We start from the raw sequence: 19740 nt of genomic DNA, 5'->3' as shown, positions 1-19740 counted from the left end.
CAGAAATTTCTTGCTTATAAATTCAGATAAAACGTTAATAAAAAAGGTTATTATTTTTGGTCCAGAGCATCTTAGGAAGGGATTAGATGGTGTTGTGATGGCTTTCAGTGCAACTGTGAGAAACCTTGGTGTGGTTTTGATCAGGATTTCTCATATAAGACGTATATTAATCAGGTTTGTAAAATAGCGTTTTTCCATCTCCGTAATATCGCAAACATTAGGAAAATCCTCTCGCAGAGTGATGCAGAAAAACTAGTTCATGTGTTTGTATCTTCTAGACTAGATTACTGTAATGTTTTATTAGCAGGATGTCCAATTCTCTGAATATCCTCCAGCTGATCCAAAATGCAGCAGCGCGAGTGCTGACAGGAATCAGCAAGACAGACTTATAGTGGTGACTGCATACGTGGTGACTGCTTATGTGGTGACTGCATATTAGTCCATGGGCCAGACCAGATGTCAGTATCACTCAAAGTCACAAAACTTGCTTATAATTTTTGAAAATATCAATGTCTGTAGATGATATTTTGGTATGATAACCTTCCTGAGTGGCAGCTGTATCATCCTTTATTTGCATGATAAAGACCAGTTTGTGACATTAGTGGCTGTTATAGTTTCATAGGAGCCTAATAATGCTCTTCTAGTTTAAGGCTCACAATGACCTGAAACAATGATATAGTATGGGGTATATTATACATTTCCTGACTTTTTTTTGATCGGGCCCGATTTTGATTTAAGGATTTAAGAGAGGTTCAAAGAAGGTTTCAACTAAGAAGGTACCCTAAGATACGGGTGTTTCCCAGATGACTTCTTAACACCGTCCTTTAGTTTCGCTCTTTCAGAAGCTCTTTGGAGCAGCCGTCCGGTTCTGAAACCAAATCAATCGATGCCAGGCAAATCGATCACCGATCACTATCAGCGCATTTTCACACGCAGCACTGCTGCCTAACGCACTAATTCCCTGCTGCCTGTGCGTTATAATGAAATATTAAGATGATAAATATAATTCAATGACCCTTTTTCATGATGAAAACAAGACTGCAACTAAATAAGAAGTAGTCTTGGTAAGAGAATAATGAGGAATTGTATTGTTTTTACTTTTTAAATTCAGTCACGCAATTACCGCTACCAAACGGTGCGTTACTCCGTTATTTCTGGGTTAGAAGCTTTTTTACCCCACACGCAGAGACCGAAGGAAACTTAGTGTGTGTGCGTTCAAAAACATGAGCGGTCAAGAGCCAAAAGAAGGCGAGTTTCGCAACGTGGAATTACAGCAATCCCTGGTTTTTCGCAGGGGTTATAACTTATGTTCCAAAAAGAACCCGTGATAAGTGAAATTCTTTTTGCAATTATAGAGGGCTTCAGATTGCAGAGATCAGCCCCGCCTCACACGTATTCCACTGCTCTTCTGAGCTGCATCCCGACTCGTGCTGTAGCGTCTTTTTCTTCTAAAGCCCGCGGTGCAAGTGTGTTCTTTCAAGAGAAGAAAATAGTTATGGGTCGTTGTCTTCGCTCTTTTTTCTTCTGGGCAAAAAGATTCTTATAAACCGACATGCTACCATTGGTTATATTTGAGGACTGTAATGAACGATTCATCAAAGGCCGTTCTTGAGCTGCTGCTGAAGCTCATTGGCCGTTCTCAGCTTGTTGCTAAGCAACCAACGTTATTGATACAGGAAGTGAAGAAGCGGGGAGACTGTTTAGAATGCAGAACACGATGCACAATGTAAATCCATACAGTACCTGCTGAAATGAAGGCTAGAGGGGCATTAATGGGAGCATTTAAAATAATGTATTTATTTAAAGTAACTAAAAAGTTACTTTTCATAGTAACGCATTACTTTTTGGTCTAAGTAGCTGAGTTACTGAGTTACTTTGTAATGAAGTAACTAGTAACGGTAACTAGTTACTATTTTTCAGTAACTAGCACAACACTGGTGGAGACGCAGCGCTGCTCCTCAATGCACTAATTCCCTGTCATCACACATGTAGGTGCTCGGGCTCGGGCACGGCGCAGGAGGATCGGTGTCGGTGCCTGGACAGCCCGGTCCGACAGCACGTCCAGGGGACTGAAGTGCTGACGCACGAATGCGTTCATATAAACAGTTCTGCTTCGCGCACGGCGACGCGGTTGATTTGCAGCGAGAACATGCTGTATAGCAGCCAAATTATCAAATAAATGATATTCATGATGATCGTTTTATTTGTGCGTAAAGCATAAAGCATATACAGGAACACACTTGTTATTCCTTATTTTTCTTTTTTTTCCCCCTTTGCTGTCACCAATGAATGCTAAACAATATAAATCTAAAGTATAAAATAGATAAAAATTTGTGCGGGGTGCATTGTTTTGATATGTCATTACTTGGTGTGATATTGATTTGCCTGACGCGGCTGGATCTGTGAGTCTTTGTTCACTAAGATGGTTGTAAAGACTGGGTCAGCAGCATCTTTCATTTCATTCTTAATGAAAGAGATTCTTAAGCTAAGAGCAACTCTGGGAAACGCGATTTTCTTTCACAGGCTCCTTAAGAAGGTTTGAAAGAAGTCTTTCGCTGTTAAGAGCTACTTAACTGATCTGGGAAATTATATCTTTTAGGCGAAAATATTGTAAAAATGTGTGTTGTTTAAAGGGCTGCACTGACCTCGATGTTGGTCAGAAAGATTCACATCTTAGCTTGAATGAATGCTTAGAAGGTCCCCTTTAAAATGATACCAAAGACAATATTGTGAAACATTGACAGATATCCTGTACATGAGTCTAAACCAGGATATGCAGCAGCATCTAAAATGTAATTTTCTGAAGGGGGTGGTAACTTCATGAGCTGATAACTATGATCCAGCTGCCACTCAGGAAGGTTATCATACCAGAATATAATCTATAGACATGGATCTTTTAAAAAATCACAAGTAAGTTTGGTCACCTTGAGTGGTGCTGACAAGTGAAATTTTGGGTTCTGGCCCACGGACTATGTGTCATGACTGCATATGTGGTGACTGCATACGTCATTGGCCTTTAAGGGACCTGCAGGTCTTGTTGCGGTTCTGAAGAGTCTCAGTCGTTTCCTTACGCTGTACTTCTGTTGAGGATATTTTAGTCTGCCTTCACACCCCTACCTGTGCATTCATAAGTTTGATTTTACTGCAGCGTAAAAAGCTAACCATCATTTTCTCTCCACCAGGCTGCCCCTCCTGCAAAGACGGCGCCGGCTCGTTCTGCCCGTCCACAGTCTGGTGTGTCTCGCTGCCTTTGGGCTGGCGCTGCCGCTCGCCATCAGCCTCTTCCCACAAATGTCTCAGGTACTTTAACACAAAAATGCTGCTCTCTCTGAAAAGATCTGCCTCTTTCTAAGAAGACGTACGTTAAAATTGCCTTGAAACTGGACTTTGAACACCTTTTGAGAATCTTTGAAGATGAACTTGTTACCTTTTTTTTCCTTCCATTGGATTAAGCAAAAAGTTTATTGCAAAGGGAAAATGTCAGCACGATAGTGAACTAAGAGTGGTTTTATTTGATTTGATTTAGCTTTGACTTTATTGAATATCCTCACCTTCAGCGGCTGATGTTTCCGACCTCTTGGCCGTTTCCCACTGGGCTCCCTCCTAATGAGCCCGTCCCTCTGAGACGTGACCCGCGCTGTTGTCATCCGCTCAGCCTTTCTTCCCTGCCACCGATGGCGTCCAGACTAGCAGCCTGCCATCTAACTTTAGCCTTATTGCCGTAATATGTATTATTCAGCTCATTAAATGACTGTGGCAAGATTCTGTTTTTTTTTTTAACTCCATCCCTTTCTGTCTTTGTGTCCTCTCTGCCAAGTGACTTGCTGACACAAGCCAACCATCTCTGGCTTTAAAATGTTTAGGATTTAATTACAACTGGAAATAGCTCAGCCAGCCATATGGCAACAAACTTCAGACATATGTGCCGCCAACAGTCCTGTGAAAACTGCCTCCCGCTCCACGGAGGGGCCTTGTTTTTTCTCTCACAAGTCCTTTTTTTGCACTTTCGCGAGGATAGCAGATGAAAAAAAAAAAGATCTCCGCAGTAAGCAACATGAATGCCCTGCTCCCCGGGACCCCCCGCCTACTCAATTTGTCCCACTTCCCCATTTCACACCTAGCAAGATGTCTGATTAAGATTCTGCTTCCAACTTCGACAGCCATCTGTCTCTGGTTCAAATATTAGGAGATTCAAACCTCAAATTAGACTTTAATCTGCCAAATTGGCTCTTTTTGCAAATTAGCAGTAAATGGAGAACATTTAAAGCCTTTAAGAATGATTTTGTTACATGGAAAATTGTTTCACGACATGCATGTTATGTGCACGTCATATGCACGTGTGTGTGTGTGTGTGTGTGTGTGTGTGTGTGTGTGTGTGTGTGTGTGTGTGACTCGCCCACAGTATGTAAACTTTGAAAGCCCGAACAAGTATAACATTTGCTCTGATGACCTTTTTCATTCTGCTTTGATTCCCCTAGATCGATGTGAATCAGCTGGAGCCAGAGGTCGCTATGGCAACAGATTGTAAGATTGTAACGTACAATAAAGGACTGTGAGAGCATTTCGCTGGCCGGCGTGCCACGAAGAAACGGCGGCTCGTCGTGGGCAGGAGGTATGAGTGAAGGAGACACACATTTACGGTAGTGATGAGAGGTGGCATTACTGAGGCGTCAACGTCTCCATCACTGGATACTTCCAGCTAGATAGTTGCTGGATAGTCGTCTCAACCAACGCTCCATAAACTAGATATTGTTTTCCGTGAATGTGAAGTAAAATTGGCTGATGCACTGCAAAAACTCAAAATCTTAACAAGAATATTTGTCTTATTTCTAGTTAAAATATCTCTTTTTTTAGTCAAAGAAATCTCATTACACTTAAAACAAGACTCATCACTGGAAAAAACAACAATTTTCACCTGTTTCAAGTAGATTTTCACTTAAAATAAGTAGAAAAATCTGCCAGTAGAACCAGATTTTTTTGCTTGTAATGAGCAGATAAATCTTGTTCAACTGGCAGATTTTCTACTTATTTCAAGTGAAAATTTACTTGAAACAGGTGAAAATTGTCAAATAACAAGTCATTTTTCTGGTAATGACTCTTGTTTTAAGTGTAATGAGATTCTTTTGACTAAAAATTAGACATTTTAACTAGAAATAAGACAAATATTCCTGGTAAGATTTTGAGTTTTTGCAGTGTGATGAATAAGCAGACTGTTGCTGTCACCTTGACTACGGACTCGTTTGGTGGAGCCGTCCTCTCCTCCTGGACGCAGCTTAGTAAGATGCAGAGAAGATGAGAAGATGTCTGGATGGGAACATATATACGTTGCACCCCCAAACCATCAAAGATGCAGGCCCCTGCACACACGTCAGCATTATCCTGAAATTCTTCCTATTTTATTCTGAAATTCTTTCAGTTTATAGACATTTTCTCACAGATTTGTGAACTTGTTCTGTGTCTTTTTTTTAAAAGTTGCATCACTGTCATAAGAACTGGAGTTGTACTTTTGAAATAACTCCATATTTCAATAATCAGATTACCCATGATGCCTCAAACCAGTTTAAAAACTAGCAGCTGACGTCACGGGCGCCAGGTCCAGTTGGTTTACGCGCTCGATGGTCTTAAAAAATTATTTAATTCGGAATAATTAATTCCGAATTAAAAAACATCATGTAACATGGCCATTGAAGAACAGATGCCGATTAGAGGACGTTTTAATTTTCTTACCTCTGTAGGGGTCCTGAATGTCAGTTTTGAAACCATTAATTGAATGTTTTTCTTGTTTTAAATTATGATTTAAACTTAATCAAGGGTCAAATGAAAGAGATTTTTGAAGATGTTTCTGCTGATGTTAGAAATATGAAGTACCTGATTTTGCTTCTATGCCTCATCTGATCACATTCTAATGCGGATCATTCTTTATTTTTATTTGTCCTCTTTAACGCTGGCGCTGTTTCTTAAGCGGGGCATAAAGGTGGAAACGGGATCATTTCATTCAGTCTACCATCACAGCCTATTTGTTGTAAAACATGTGCAGAAAAGAGGATCTTAACTCTGACGTATTTTTTTTTGGTGATTTGTTTTTCATAATAAAAAGACAGTTTTGTTTTTTTATGGAGGTTTGCTTGTTATTTTTATCATCCCGACTTTTCACCGGCTTAAATGTTGTACTCACATCAATATGTTTGCTTTGCCACTTGGTTTATATAAACCCTCTCTTGTCACGATCTGTGTGATTAGTGTGTTTGCGCGGTTGCCGTGGTAACGGTGCACAGTTGGCTGCAGCGGAGACAACCTGACGAGAGAGCGGCTGCAGGATGAGCCGGCGGTGCCGCGGAGATTTATGGCGCGCGCCAGGGGCGAGGCAAATAAAAGCAAAACAGCATTTTAAAAATGCTAAATGTCTTACACTTACATACAGTAGTGCTTTTACCAACCCCCAAAGCGCTTCACTCTGCAGACATTCACACACACACACCGGTTGTTTGCAGCGCTGCCGTACAACAGCACTCGCCTGACAACCGGGAGCAAGTGGGGATTCAGTGTGTTGCCCAAGGACACAGGAGGAACTAGGGCTTGAATCACCGACCTTCAGGTTTACAGGCAAACGCTCTACCGACTCATCCACCTACCCCGTTTAAATGGGGCTGAAGGAAATAGTTTGGATTGGACTTTTGTCTGTAAATGGATCACAGTGAGCTAATCAGCCGCGCTGAGCAAACAAGAGCTCTTCCTTTTCAGATATCAGAATGTGATTCTGTTTTCACTGCGGAGATCTGCGTGAGTGATCACTCAACAGGGACTTTCCTTCTTTCTGATGCAGCACAAAAGCATCTCATTTAGGGAAGGCTTCAGTCATCCCCTGCAAACAAAGTAGTTGGATAAGGATGATGCTGTGATGGATATGTTTTTTTTGACACCTCTGCAGCAGCAGAGAGGGGGGGGCAGCAGGGACCCGCCGGCTCCTTCCCCCACCTCGCAACGCTCGGATCCTCCGGAGAGGTTTCCTGCTCTGCTGACTCTGCGTTTACATAGAGAAACGAGCGCCGTCCTCCCACTAATCCAGCCAGAAATCTCGGTGGTGCAGCTCTCACCAACTCTGCTCGCCGTTTCACCAAACCTCTGTCCAGCAGCTCTTCACCAACCTTTGTGGCTAAAAGATTTGTCGGAGGGAAACAAATTTGCTGTGGTTTATTTAGATAATACGCCATGTCCCTTTTCAGCGTGCACGTGCACCTGCAGCGAGTATTGGATATCCTGGGAACTCACAACAAACCAGTTGACCCCTGTGCACCTCCAGATGTCTGAAGCATTGTGCACTTTGGCATAAAGGGGAAAGGACTGGTGTGTGTTTTCCTCCTGCAGCTCCTCTGCTTCCTCCTCCGTCCCGCCGCCTCTTAGCTTACAAAACAAGACATGGGGTCAGACATCAGGCCTCTCCCGTGAACACCCGGGGTCATTAGGCAGAGGCTCCTTCCGTCTCTTTTGGCGGGTGATTACTGGAGTGGTTACAGCACCGCAGGAGCTGCTCTTCCTCCCCCCCCCCCCTTTAGAAAAATAAAAACAAGCTAAAAAGTGTCGTTGTGGTGATTCCGGGCCCTGCTGGAATGTGGAGGACGGTCTGCCGTCAGCTCGCACCTGACACCTGCACAGCTGCCCCTCAGCATTCATCTGCATCACTCAGACCGGTGTCTCTCGCTCCGGAGACCCTTCCCCTTGAGCTGACACCCCACCCCGCTCTGCCTCCTATCTCCTTCTTCAGTTCGTGCAGGTTTTCCCTCCAATCAAACACCGGCGCTGCACAATTCACAGCAATCTGCACCGTCAGTCTGAGGCCCCGTTAGCAAAAACGGTGGTGTTTTCATGCGTTTTGGCCATTCGTTTACACGAAAATGAAGCTCAAAGTCACCAAAAACGATCATTTCTGAAAACTCCGGCCAAAGTGGAGATTTGCAAAAACTCCGTCTTCACGTTTGCTTGTAAACAGAGGGAAACAGACATCTAGCCTTCAGAACGTAACATTATGCAACAGAAACGTCACCAGCGTCATGAGTGCGACCTGTGTTTACAATTTGTTTGGCCGCCGTCAATATTTTCTTGTTTTTTCTTGTCTAAAATCACACTTAAAAGTAACTCCACTTCTCTGTCACTCCAAACCAAAGACTCTCGTTCATCTTGGAAGTAACTGGAAGTTACTCGTGTGATGTTTTTTTCCAGGATTCTGATTGGCTAGCATGACTTTATCTTCTCGTTAAACTGCCCCCTGTAGGTTTGGCTGCTCATAGCACCTTAACAGCGTATTTATGCGGGTTTGTGTAAATAGTGGTATTTTACGGAAGATTATTAGGGCCATGCAGCAGAAAAAATATTTGAGAGGGGCAGATTTTTTTAATTGTGCACTTTGAGAAAAAAGTCGAAATGTCGAGAAAAAAGTCCAAATGACGAGATTAATGTTGAAATACAATTTGGTGAATAAAGTGGAAATGTCTCCTCTGGTCCATCAAATCCAGTTAGGAGAGCGACTGACTTAACTAACTTACATCCTTGGAGTGTAACGTTAAGGGTACGTTTCTGAAGTTAAGCAACTGCATATGTGTCATATGTGTTTCAAATCAATATCGTAAAGCCAATTCTTGTAATTTGACTTTTTTCTCAACATTTTGACTTTTTTCTCAAAATTGTATTTCAACATTAATCTCGACATTTTGACTTTTTTCTCGACATTTCGACTTTTTTCTCGAAATTTCGACTTTTTTCACAACATTTTGACTTTTTTCTCAAAGTGCATAATGAAAAAAAAAACTTCCTCCTCTAAAATATTATTTTAATTTTTCTCCTGCCTGGCCCTAATACTCTTCCGTAGTATTTTTCAAAACCTAGAGGAGGGAAATATCCATTTTTGTAAATACCCGGCTATGTCAGATCTCGCCCTCAATCACACAAAAACACTACATCTCCTGTCCGTGAAATATTTTCTGCTTTTATTTCTAGACATCTCTTTGTAATTACATTTTGTGCTGAGAAGTGTGGATGTGTTTCTGGTGCATGCAGGGCTGCAGACGTCAGCCGTCACCCACACCCAAGAATCTGCCGCGGCAGAAGGAGCTGCTTTTCTTATGTGACTCAACTTGCCCTGGACAGCGCAGGCCCCTGCAGCTTCTCATGCGTCCCCGAGTCATGCACGGCTGCTCGGGAGTCTCTCTGCTGCTGAGGAGCCTCAGCAGGAGCTGCAACAGAGAGTGTGGGTTCCTCTGCAGTTACGGCACAGAGGCTGGTGGAGTCAGATGTTCAGGTCGTCCCCTGGTCCGTCCCCTGGTCCGGTCGCCCCCCGGGTGCAGTGGCGCCACCAGGGGGGGGCCAGGGGTGGCCACGGCCCCCCCTACAAATTTGCTGGCCACCACACTTGCCTCAATAAAAAAATAAATAAAAAAAAACACTTGCCGGTCACATAGATTCTATCGTCAGTTATGTGTTTCATCTCAAATCATTTGGGCCAAATGCACAGCCAGCCAGACCCAGGAAGCCGCTCTTGATCTGCCATCAGTACTATTAGTCTATGCACATAAGACCATTAAATGTAACACAATAAGTATATCAGTAGGTGTTTCTTTAAGTATTTCTGAGCCTGTATACTACAACAGTATAACAAAATCCTGCCTGTAATGATGGCTTTTGGTTTTGGTGTCCACCCTAAAGGATTTAAGTGGCCACATTTGGCCCCCCCTATGGAAACATTTTTGTAGGCGCCCCTGCCCGGGTGGACTCGGTGTGTGACTCCACGCCGTCTCGTCATCAGGGACAAACTCAAATCAACACGCTGCACAGGTGGATGAGTGTATGGGTTGAGCAACGAGGTGTTAATGACTTTAAAGAAACAGCTTTGACCAAACAAAACAACCTTCATTACTGCCCCTATGTACAATTTCTAACAGGACAACAGCACGATGGAGGAGGTGGACGTGGTTTTCCTTCCCACCGGAGATGGTGAAGCGATGCACGAGTCCTCCCTCCCCCACAGACGTGAGGATGGACGTCGTGAGTGGACGCGTCCTCTCCAGCGTCAGCGTGTAGCACCTCCACGAAGACATGTCGTGATCGCGTATTCAGTTCTGGAGTCTTCTGCTAATGTTTCTAATTCAACTTAATAATTTTACACAATAAATAGTGTTGGTCCTCAGGGCTCGGGGCAGCGGGGCCGCCGGAGCCTTTAGTCCTCTGAGGTCACGTCTATGTCCTCGGAGCTGGCCTGCTTGGTGGCGATGCGCCATCTGTTGATGTGGTGGTTCCCCTTCTTCTTCTGCTGGCTGTCCGGTCCCTCCTCCTCCAGCTTCTGACGCTTGTACTTGGTCCTCCGGTTCTGGAACCAGACCTTCACCTGAGGAGAAAGAACCAGCATGAGACTGTTGCATGAATATTACCATTCCATTCGATTCCGAATCTTAAGATTCAAAATCGATTATCACGTTTTGATTCGATCCAATTCGATTCAATTGCGATATTGAATTGGGTTACTGTTATTAAAAATGTTTTTTGAGCTGTTGCATGAATTATATGACTGTAGTTATGCAACATATTAATACTAGTATTATATTGAGATTCAACAGCAAGTATTGGCAGCTAATGATGCTGTAAGGACCAATCAGCTCACAGAATGCTGATAGAACTTCTTTCAGAAACATCGTGGGTCAGAATTACCAAACAGATCCAGGGAGGAAACAGAGACGGATGGAATCGGTTTCATTTTTTCCCATTTATGAGAATTTTTTTTTTTTTTTTTTTTTTTTTAATATTTTTATCCCGGTTTTTTTCCCCCCATTTTATCACCCAGTGCTCCTACCTAGACAGTCCTGGGCATTGCCATGAGAATTTGGTTTTTAGCATTTTATGCAAATGTAACCCCAAGACAGCATATAAAGTATATAAAGCAAAGAAATATTTTATGCAATTACAACTGAAAACTTTAATGTTTTCATACCTTTAAGCATATTTAAAGGCAAAAACATGGCACCAGTTATTCTCGTGTCCAACAAAACATTCCTTTTTTGGGCATAAACAAAAAAAATACCAAAAGTTGTAATGTAATGATGAAAAAAAATCGATCAAGACATACGAATCGATTTTTAGGAATTAATATGAGAATTGATTTAGAATTGGAAAATCGATCTTTTCAACACAGGCCTACGTGAACCCACGCTCTGGATGAAAACATACAGGTTTTCTGGGAAAAATAATCAGCTTTTGGAGTTTCATCCAGACCTGCTTTGTATTCTGTTCAGTAAAAGCTGCGTTCAGCTTCAGTTTTCTCCATTTCACATCTGGAAACAAAACCACAAGCTCTATTTCTGCTCATAACTGATGGATGAAATTCATGTGAAAGATCACAAAATTGAAGGACCTCTTATTTTATTCATGTTTTTATTTTTAATGACACCTCTGTCCATGTCATGTGTCTCCCGTCATATTCTTTAAAATTCTGATCAATACCTGCTTCAGACTCAGACTTTACAAAGTAAAAGCCCAGACTCCCTGAGGCTCATGAGCTGCAAGCTGGATGGCATCACGTTTGTGCACAAATCACGCAGCTTTGCAGGTTCACCTCCTCTAAATAAAGACGCCTTCCTCATATCAGCGGTAACACGATCTGTCCTAATATTTCCACAGGGATCAATAGATTGTGGGAATCAATCTTAATCATCAAAGTTAACAACCAATAACCTTTGAGTGGTTGTTTTTACAGCTGGTTCAATGCAGCTTAGTTATATGCTGTTGTTCAAATCTCTTTATGTTTATTATCTTTATTAGACTTGAGCATAATATCTACTGCAGTGAAAAAATCATTTTAAAGCCTGAGAGCCCTCCCTGTCGGACATCTACAGCTCCCGCAGGGCAAGCAACATCTTAAAGGACAACACCAGCCACGGTTTCCACTTCTTTGACCTGTTGCCCTCTGGGAGATGCTTCAGGTCCATACGGACCAGGACAAACAGACTCAGGGACAGATTCTTCCCCAAAGCTGCAGTGAACTTTCTGAACCAATAAGCTACTCATACTGCGCAATATTCTTCATCCATTATGTGCAATATTCTTTACTCATTTATGTGCGATATTCTTCTTCTGTCTCAGGAAAGCGAGGAAAATCATCAAGGACCCATCTCACCCCGGACACTCACTCTCTGAACTGTTGCCATCAGGCAGACGTTTCAGGACACTGAAATCACGCACAGACAGACTCAAGAACAGTTTCTATGCCAGAGCCATAACTACACTCAATACTGCTAAATACTCCAACGGACTTTTTCCATACTGACCGAACGAGCAATACCTGCCAAAGAATCGTGCAATACCTGCCAAATGTGAATACTTGTCTTCCTGTTTGTGTCCTTTTAGAGATTATTTATTTTTTATAGTTGTTGTGTTTTAATATATATATATTTTTTTTAAAACCATGCACCTTAAAGGAGATTGCATCCAATTTCGTTGTACTTGTACAAATGACAATAAAGACATTCTTTTCTATTCTATTCTATTATTTTCGTCCATCTATTGGTGCAATATTCTTTCACTCATTCACGTGCATTATTATTCTCTCATTCACTCATTTTCATAGTGTATATATATTTACGTTTCCTGTTTCTTATTTTGTTGTTTACACAGTCTTTGTTTGCATGTGTGCACTTTTACGGAGCTGCAGCCTAATCTCATTGTACTATTATAATGATAATATAGGCTTTCTATTCTATTCTATTCTATTCTATTCTATTCTATTCTATTCTAAACTGGACTGGTAAAAATGCAGTCAGATAAATGTATTTTGTTGTTTTATAGGAGCCCCTCAGGTGGATATTGTGGTTCGACTGGACCCGTGAAGCCTCTGCAAACTTGCCTGCGTCTCGGATAGGCTCAGACTGCTGGCCAGCTGCTTCCTCTCGGCTCCCACCACGTAGTGGTTCTTCTCGAAAGCTCGTTCCAGCCGCAGCAGCTGCGACGGGGAGAAGGCCGTGCGGATGCGCTTGGGTTTCCTGGCGAACGGGCCGTGGAGCAGCAGGCTGTCCTGGGACACGTCGTTACCTGGCAGGCCGTGAGATAAAAACCCACACTGTGAGCCCCTTCACAAATGATCAAACCCTGCACTATTTCCCATAGAAGTGTTTTAGATAAATCCATCCACGATCCTCGTGTATGTGTGTGGATCGGCCCGTGGAGAGAGCGCGCCGTGTGCCAGATCCAGATTTACAGGTTTTCTTTCAGCACGAATTAAAATTATATGATGTTATATCTGACTAACAACATTTATTAACATATACCTCCCGTGCAAGAAATGGAAAAAGACGCGTGCAAGGAAAAGCGCGGACGCAGCGGACGCTTTTCCTTGCACGCGTCTAAGATGAGGGCCCAGACCCTGAGACCCGGATTTAACCCGGGCCAGACCCGGGCCAGACCCGGACCAGGACTCCCCAACAGCCCCACTCGAACCCCGTCCCCCCGCTTGACATTAAAGCTGATTTAAACCAGACCCGGTTTGGTTTTACGCGCGTCTTCTGGCGTCAGCTTGACCTTCCACGTGGCTCTATTTTATCTAATTTATATTGTGGTCATTTTTTTTATCTTTTTAAACTTTTTTTCCAGACTTTTCTTGTATTAATTTGCAGCTTTTTAACTGTGCAACGTCACCGGGTAATTTAAAAATGAAATAATTAAAAAAGAAAAGGAAACTATCCGGTCAAATACGTGAATTGCTCGGCTTCTATTTATCAGCTGATAAAATAAATCAAATACCCACGTCCTGAATGAATGAAGAGGCGAAAATATAAATGTATATTAAGGTGTTGGACGGAGCTGGAGTTTTGCTCCACTAAATGAGGAGAAAACGGACTACTTTTAATCCCATCTCCGTGCCAGTGTGCTGGAGACGATTCCTTTCTAAACTTTTTAAACGCGCACATCCGCTTCTGTTCAGAACTTTGCAAACTACTTTTATCTTATTTTTCTATTCAGTCATATAATTCCATTAAACCGTATTCTAGTGATTACATTCTTCCCGTCCTTATATTCTTTCATTCGTGATGAAATTACACAAATAAAGTATTTTTTAATTACCCATCAAACTGTTCATGTCTGTATAGGGAGGCGTTTTTGGATCCAGAGTATAATATATAAATGTATTATTAAAGTGCTTTTTCTTACACGCAGGTGTAAAATAAACGGAGCAGCAATTTGTCTTATGAACCAAACATATATTCCATAATCATCAAAAATAGTTTAAAAGATGTAGACGAGTAGCTACTCAAGGAGACGCTGAACATCTGCACTCAATTTAATTCATGTGGTTGATACTGTTGTAGTCGAGCTGAGTTGCGTTTATAATCTACCCATTGTGTAATTATTTATAATTATTATCATTTATTTATGTATCTATTTATTATTATTATTATTATTTGTTATTTATTATTATTAATATTTGTTATTTATTATTATTATCAGTAGTAGTAGTATTTATCATTATTAAAAACAATAACAATAGTTATGTTGGTGTTTTCTGTAGAGTGAGTTTAATGTAATTTAAATCGTTAAATCGTGTGTGTGTGTGTGTGTGTGTGTGTGTGTGTGTGTGTGTGTGTGTGTGTGTGTGTGTGTGTGTGTGTGTGTGTGTGTGTGTGTCACCATGCCATTATCAACCAAAATGAATCCAATAATACTACTACTAATAATATGTTTTAACACAATGCCAAGGGGGCAAGACATAAGTTATTGTTTTTGAAAAGCAATTAGCCTACTGCTCAAAATCAGTCTGGAAATGGTTACAAAATAATGTTTAAATATGAACACAGCTATTAAATCTGTTTTTTTTTTATGAATATTTCGCTATTACTGTGGCGTTTTGTTCATCATTTTCTAACTGCTGTCCAATACGAGCACATGCAGCCTACATGCAGATCTATCTTTGGCCCATTTATCTTCCCAGTAAACTATTCACATCGAGTTCATATCTTTAGTTTGATCAGACTTCGCCTCAACTTCCAAATCAAACAGAAATTTGCATCTTTTTGCGTGTCTCGGCGCGGACTTTACCTTGAAACCTGTGTCCGAAGAACCTGTTCCTGAGCACCCAGGGGTAGAAGTTGAGCGGGTCTCGGTGCTGCGTCCCGAAGAAGTGCGTGTGCTGCAGGTGCGCGCCCCCGAGCTGGTGCGCTCCCCCGAGCTGGTGCGGGCCCCCGGCGATGGCCGGGGTGAGGGCCCCGGCGAGGGCCGGGTGTGTGGCGGCCTCCGGGAACACCAGCTCCGGGCTCTGGTACAGGCGGCCCGGGGACGGCTGGTACCCGCCCATCAGCGCCTCCGGCCCGGGGTGCGAGTACGACAGCGCCGTGGGACGCAGCGGCTCCTCCGCCACGGGACTCTCTTTGGCAACCAGAGACTCGATCGTGAAGCAGCGCTTTCCTGCAGACGAAAACATGACTTCTGGATGGGAATACTCAATAAATAAAAGCGGCCGGTCCGGTTCCCGTTATCCCGTATAAGGACGGTTTCCCCCCCGTTCAGGGTTGCATCCTTCACCAGAGATGCTGCAGCCTGAGCCTGCAGGGTCGCGGCGGCTGCAGGGGGAAGTTGTTCTAATATAAACGAGCCTGCGCGATTAACAAGCTGCTCCAAAACTCAACAATGCTGTAAGTTTCCCGGTGCGTGCGTTTGCGCTCCTGGAGGGGTTTGTGTGGGTTTGTGCGCTGCCAGCCTCCCGAGTGCGTTGACGCTGCGCAGGGAGAGGGAGGTGATTGGAGCAGAGCTGCAATTGGTCTCCTGGACTGGAGTACCTGCTCTGCTCCATGCACGGATCACACGAGGCCGCGGGCGCTGCAGGGCTGCACGGGCGCGCACACCAAACACGGACGCGCCAATTAATGGGCCATTGTGATGCGCAATCTCACTTAATATCTCCATGTTCTGCAGGGAAAACAGTGCGAGGGCGAGGCTGAGTGCTAGTTCCGTGTAAATGCGGCTGGGTTAGGAATTATCCCGTGTGTCAGTATTAAAGTAACTCACTGAGACTGTTTTCCTTTTTAATCATCCTTTTGATGTTGCCCTGAGTTCTGAAGCACTGACTGACTCCCGGGCTCCATTTCTCTCCATTTAAACCACTTTTTATTTATTTCCAGGTAGGTCAGAACTCAATACATGTTCTGTTATTTAGTATTTCCGAGCTGGTGTATTTGTTTTTAATTTCTTTCTAACTTGTATTGACTTATAGCAATACAATCTCGTTTTATGTGCAACATCAAATGTACACCAGTCAAATAAATCAATATCTAGATCTAAAGGTTGCAACAAAATGACAAAACTGTTGGAATGAATGTTTTACAAAAAATGTAGCCATATATATTATATATAAATATGTGTCTATAGACACATTTATATATATGCGTGTGTCTGCGTGTGTTTGTGTGTGTGTGCGTGTGTGTGTGTGTGTGTGTGTGTGTGGGGGGGGTTAATAAGTTTTAATTTTTGTTTAAGATTTTATGTAAAGCACTTTGTGTTGCATTTTTATATACGCATGAAAAGCGCTATATAAATAACGATTGATTTGATTGATTTGATTTGATGACAAAAATAGCCTTATGGTGTTCAAATACATTGATTTAAAAAATAAGTAAATATTTTTTTCTTTCTTTCTATTTTTATAGAGAAAGCCCTGGGTTTGCCCTCTGAGAGCATGCAGGCCTGCAGGAGAGTCTGTCCTCGTATCTGCTTCCTTTGTTCCCTAACCAGGTTAATAATTGTCCCCTAATGCGCTCCTTGGCTTAGAGGTTGCATTAGAAAATCATTACCGATGGAAATTATGAGCTAAAACAAGTTGTTGATTAGGTGTTTAAAGCTAAAGGCTCCTAAACACAGCATTGACTTTTTTTTTGAATAGGTCCGTCTCCACAAAACTTCATGTTTTCTTTCTGCGTTTTCTTTTTTCTGGTGTGCATTTGGACGCACGACGTTCGTTTTCTCGGTGGCGCAAAACTTGAACGTCCTGTTTCCCTGAAAGGGCTTTGGAATAACTATTGGATATAACGCGTGTAAATTATCATAATAAAGAGTAAGAAGGCGTAAATTGAGCCGAGTTTTTTTAATCAATTGTTAAATTTGATAGATCTGCCAGAGTAATTGGAGGAATTGAACACATCATGATGATAAATTGTGAATATTTGCGCACCGGACATTGAGTTTATGGGAGAGATGTTTCAGGACAGGTTCTGGCGGCTCTTTAATAAGCACTTTGATACGTTTAGCCGGGGTTTTGCTCCACCTTGAGCCGCACAGGGACGCGGTCCATCGAGCCGGCTGGAAATGCGGCTGAGTTTAATGAAGAAACCCCGCGGGGCCTTTACGCGCTGACCCCGATCGCTGCTGGTTAATACGTGATCAGATCGCTCTGCCTGAACGAAAACAAAGCAGAGCAGTCTTGTTCCGTACCTGCTGGTAATCCCCCCCCTCCAGGCTCCGCTATAACCCTGACCAGAACCAGAACCTGCAGGTCCGACCGCAGCTCCGGCACCAACGACGCGTCCGCGTCTCGGAGAAAGTAGGATCCGATTTTAACTTGGACGGATGGAAACGTGACGTTTAAACATCCAATGAAGCAGATCAAAAATATCAAGTCCAATGCCCAGTGTGACTCAAACTGGACCTCATGCAGTCAAACAAGCCTAGTTTTAGTGTTATGCCGATAACATGAATGAATGAATGAATGAATGAATGAATGAATGAATGAATGAATGAATGAATGAATGAATGAATGAATGAATGAATGAATGAATGTATGAATGAATGAAGTTTATTCAATCATGACAACACAACACCAAAACAACATTGTGCTCAGCATTGACATTTCACACAAAACCAATAATCATGTGTTGAACAATGACTGAAAAGGCATAAGCTGAAGCAAACTGCTTATAAAAGCCTATCCTATATTACCAACTTTCTTTTTTTGGCTACAAACCTCCAGAAAACCAAAAAGAGAATAGAAAAGCAAAGAAACAACAGAAAAGCAAAGAAACAACAAAAGGCAAAGAAACAACAGAAAAGCAAAGAAACAACAGAAAAGCAAAGAAACATTAACAGATAGTCAATCGCACTTAAGCTTCAAAAATAGCTTTACAAACCATTTTCTTAGAAACCAAAAGAGAATGACATGTTTTTAAAGGTATGTTGGCATCATTCCAGAATTTAACTCCAGTAATGGAGACACATCTCCTTTTCATACCTTTTTTAGCTTTTTGTACAGTAAAATTGCAGACGCCTCTAAGATTATGGAGTCTCCTGAATTGAAAAGATAAAGCATGAGAACAGCGTTACTTTATATGTTATATACTTTTGTACTTTATACCACCCACGTTACTTTAAAGACTCCAATCCTGACCTTATGCGTCACATTAACGCACATCCTCACCTTTGTAAACTCATTATCCGGCACTTTAAAACCAACATGTTGTACATTTTCTCTTTTCATAATATATTTGTTCTTTTGTATTGCACCAATCACCACAACACATTCCTTGTGTGTGTTAAACGACTTGGCAATAAACTTATTTCTGATTATGATTATGATTCTGACAAATAAATGAATAAATGACAAAATACATTATAAAACCATGCCTGATTTATTTAGGAGCGTTAACAAGTGCCTTAATGAGGTCTTTAACTGTCTCCAGTCCGCAAACACTGCTACATTGGCTTGGTGGTCTGAGGTGGCTTGTTAATAAAAAATAATGCTGACCTCCTTCAATGTGTAATAAATAAAATTAAATATAATAATAATAATAATAATAATAATAATAATAATAATAATAATAATAATAATAGTAATTTTAGAATAATGTGAAAATTATTTCGTTTTTTCGGGATGTGAGACACTAATTCAGCATTTTTTTTTAATCCGACATTATGATGTTTTTTCAGTGAAATTTGTGTTGTAATGATTTAGAAAAGTTGCAGCAAGTGTTAAATGAGTCTCCAAACAGCCACAGACTGTCTCGAAGTGGAGGCACCGAGGACCAGTGCTGCCCCCTGGCGGCGCGCCCCCGCACCGCACCGTGGAGTCTTCGGCTGCAGAGATGTGACCTGCCACATCTGGGGCTCTGGAATAATGGGCCGAGTAATAGTTCCACATGCTTATCTTTATAACACCAGTGACTTTAACTCAGATGTCATTCTGTTTACGTTCAAGAAAACCAGGGTTTATGTATTTCTGTTAGTATCCCAAAGGGACTAAAAAATAAACAGGGACGTCATTAAAACTGTGATAAAACATTTAGACTCAGGGTGCTGAAGCATTTATAGGACTGTGTATCATATGTTGTAGGTTTATTATTATTATTATTATTATTATTATTATTTTTCTAATTTTATTTTATTTACTACACATTGAAGGAGGTAACGATTATATTTTATTAACAAGCCACTAACTGTTGAAGCTGAGCCCTTAAAAGAGCAAATACTCGAGGTCCTAAAGTTTCAAAACCACATGTACTTTGGTTAATTAATACATCCATGGTACTTTATTTGAACTTCCTGCAGCCTGAGATTTCCCTCTTCTGTGTGAGTTATCTTGTAGCCCTGACAGAAACCTGGAGCTGCTTTGCAGATGCTGCCATCTTGTGGTCAACACGAGACACAACTCAAGGGTCAAGGGAGAAGTACGAGCTCGCCGGTTCTGGGTCCACTGACGTGTGGAATCATTCAACTTTGTATTAGTTT

The 19740-nt window shown here is 41.9% G+C and overlaps 2 protein-coding genes across 2 annotated transcripts in view; one reads left to right on the top strand and one right to left on the bottom strand.

The window, feature by feature from the left end:
- Positions 1-4843, top strand: part of sfxn5a (sideroflexin 5a) — a 39392-nt gene extending 34549 nt beyond the window's left edge. Inside the window, exons 13-14 of the mRNA XM_061743093.1 lie at positions 3183-3300; positions 4479-4843. Of these exons, the coding sequence (XP_061599077.1) occupies positions 3183-3300; positions 4479-4556 (196 nt within the window). The 3' untranslated portion in view covers positions 4557-4843. The remainder of the gene's footprint in view (positions 1-3182; positions 3301-4478) is intronic.
- A 4909-nt stretch (positions 4844-9752) lies between these two features.
- On the bottom strand, positions 9753-15677 carry emx1 (empty spiracles homeobox 1). The gene is made up of 3 exons (XM_061743672.1): positions 15070-15677; positions 12884-13068; positions 9753-10375 (listed from the first exon to the last, which is right to left on the bottom strand). The coding sequence occupies exons 1-3, from the start codon at positions 15449-15451 to the stop codon at positions 10208-10210; spliced, it is 735 nt and encodes a 244-aa protein (XP_061599656.1). The 5' UTR covers positions 15452-15677; the 3' UTR covers positions 9753-10207.
- Between the last annotated feature and the right edge of the window lie 4063 nt (positions 15678-19740).

This window comes from Cololabis saira, chromosome 16 (assembly GCF_033807715.1).
Source record: "Cololabis saira isolate AMF1-May2022 chromosome 16, fColSai1.1, whole genome shotgun sequence".
In the NCBI taxonomy this organism is placed as follows: Eukaryota; Metazoa; Chordata; class Actinopteri; order Beloniformes; family Belonidae; genus Cololabis; species Cololabis saira.
This window is presented reverse-complemented; position numbering and strand designations above follow the sequence as displayed.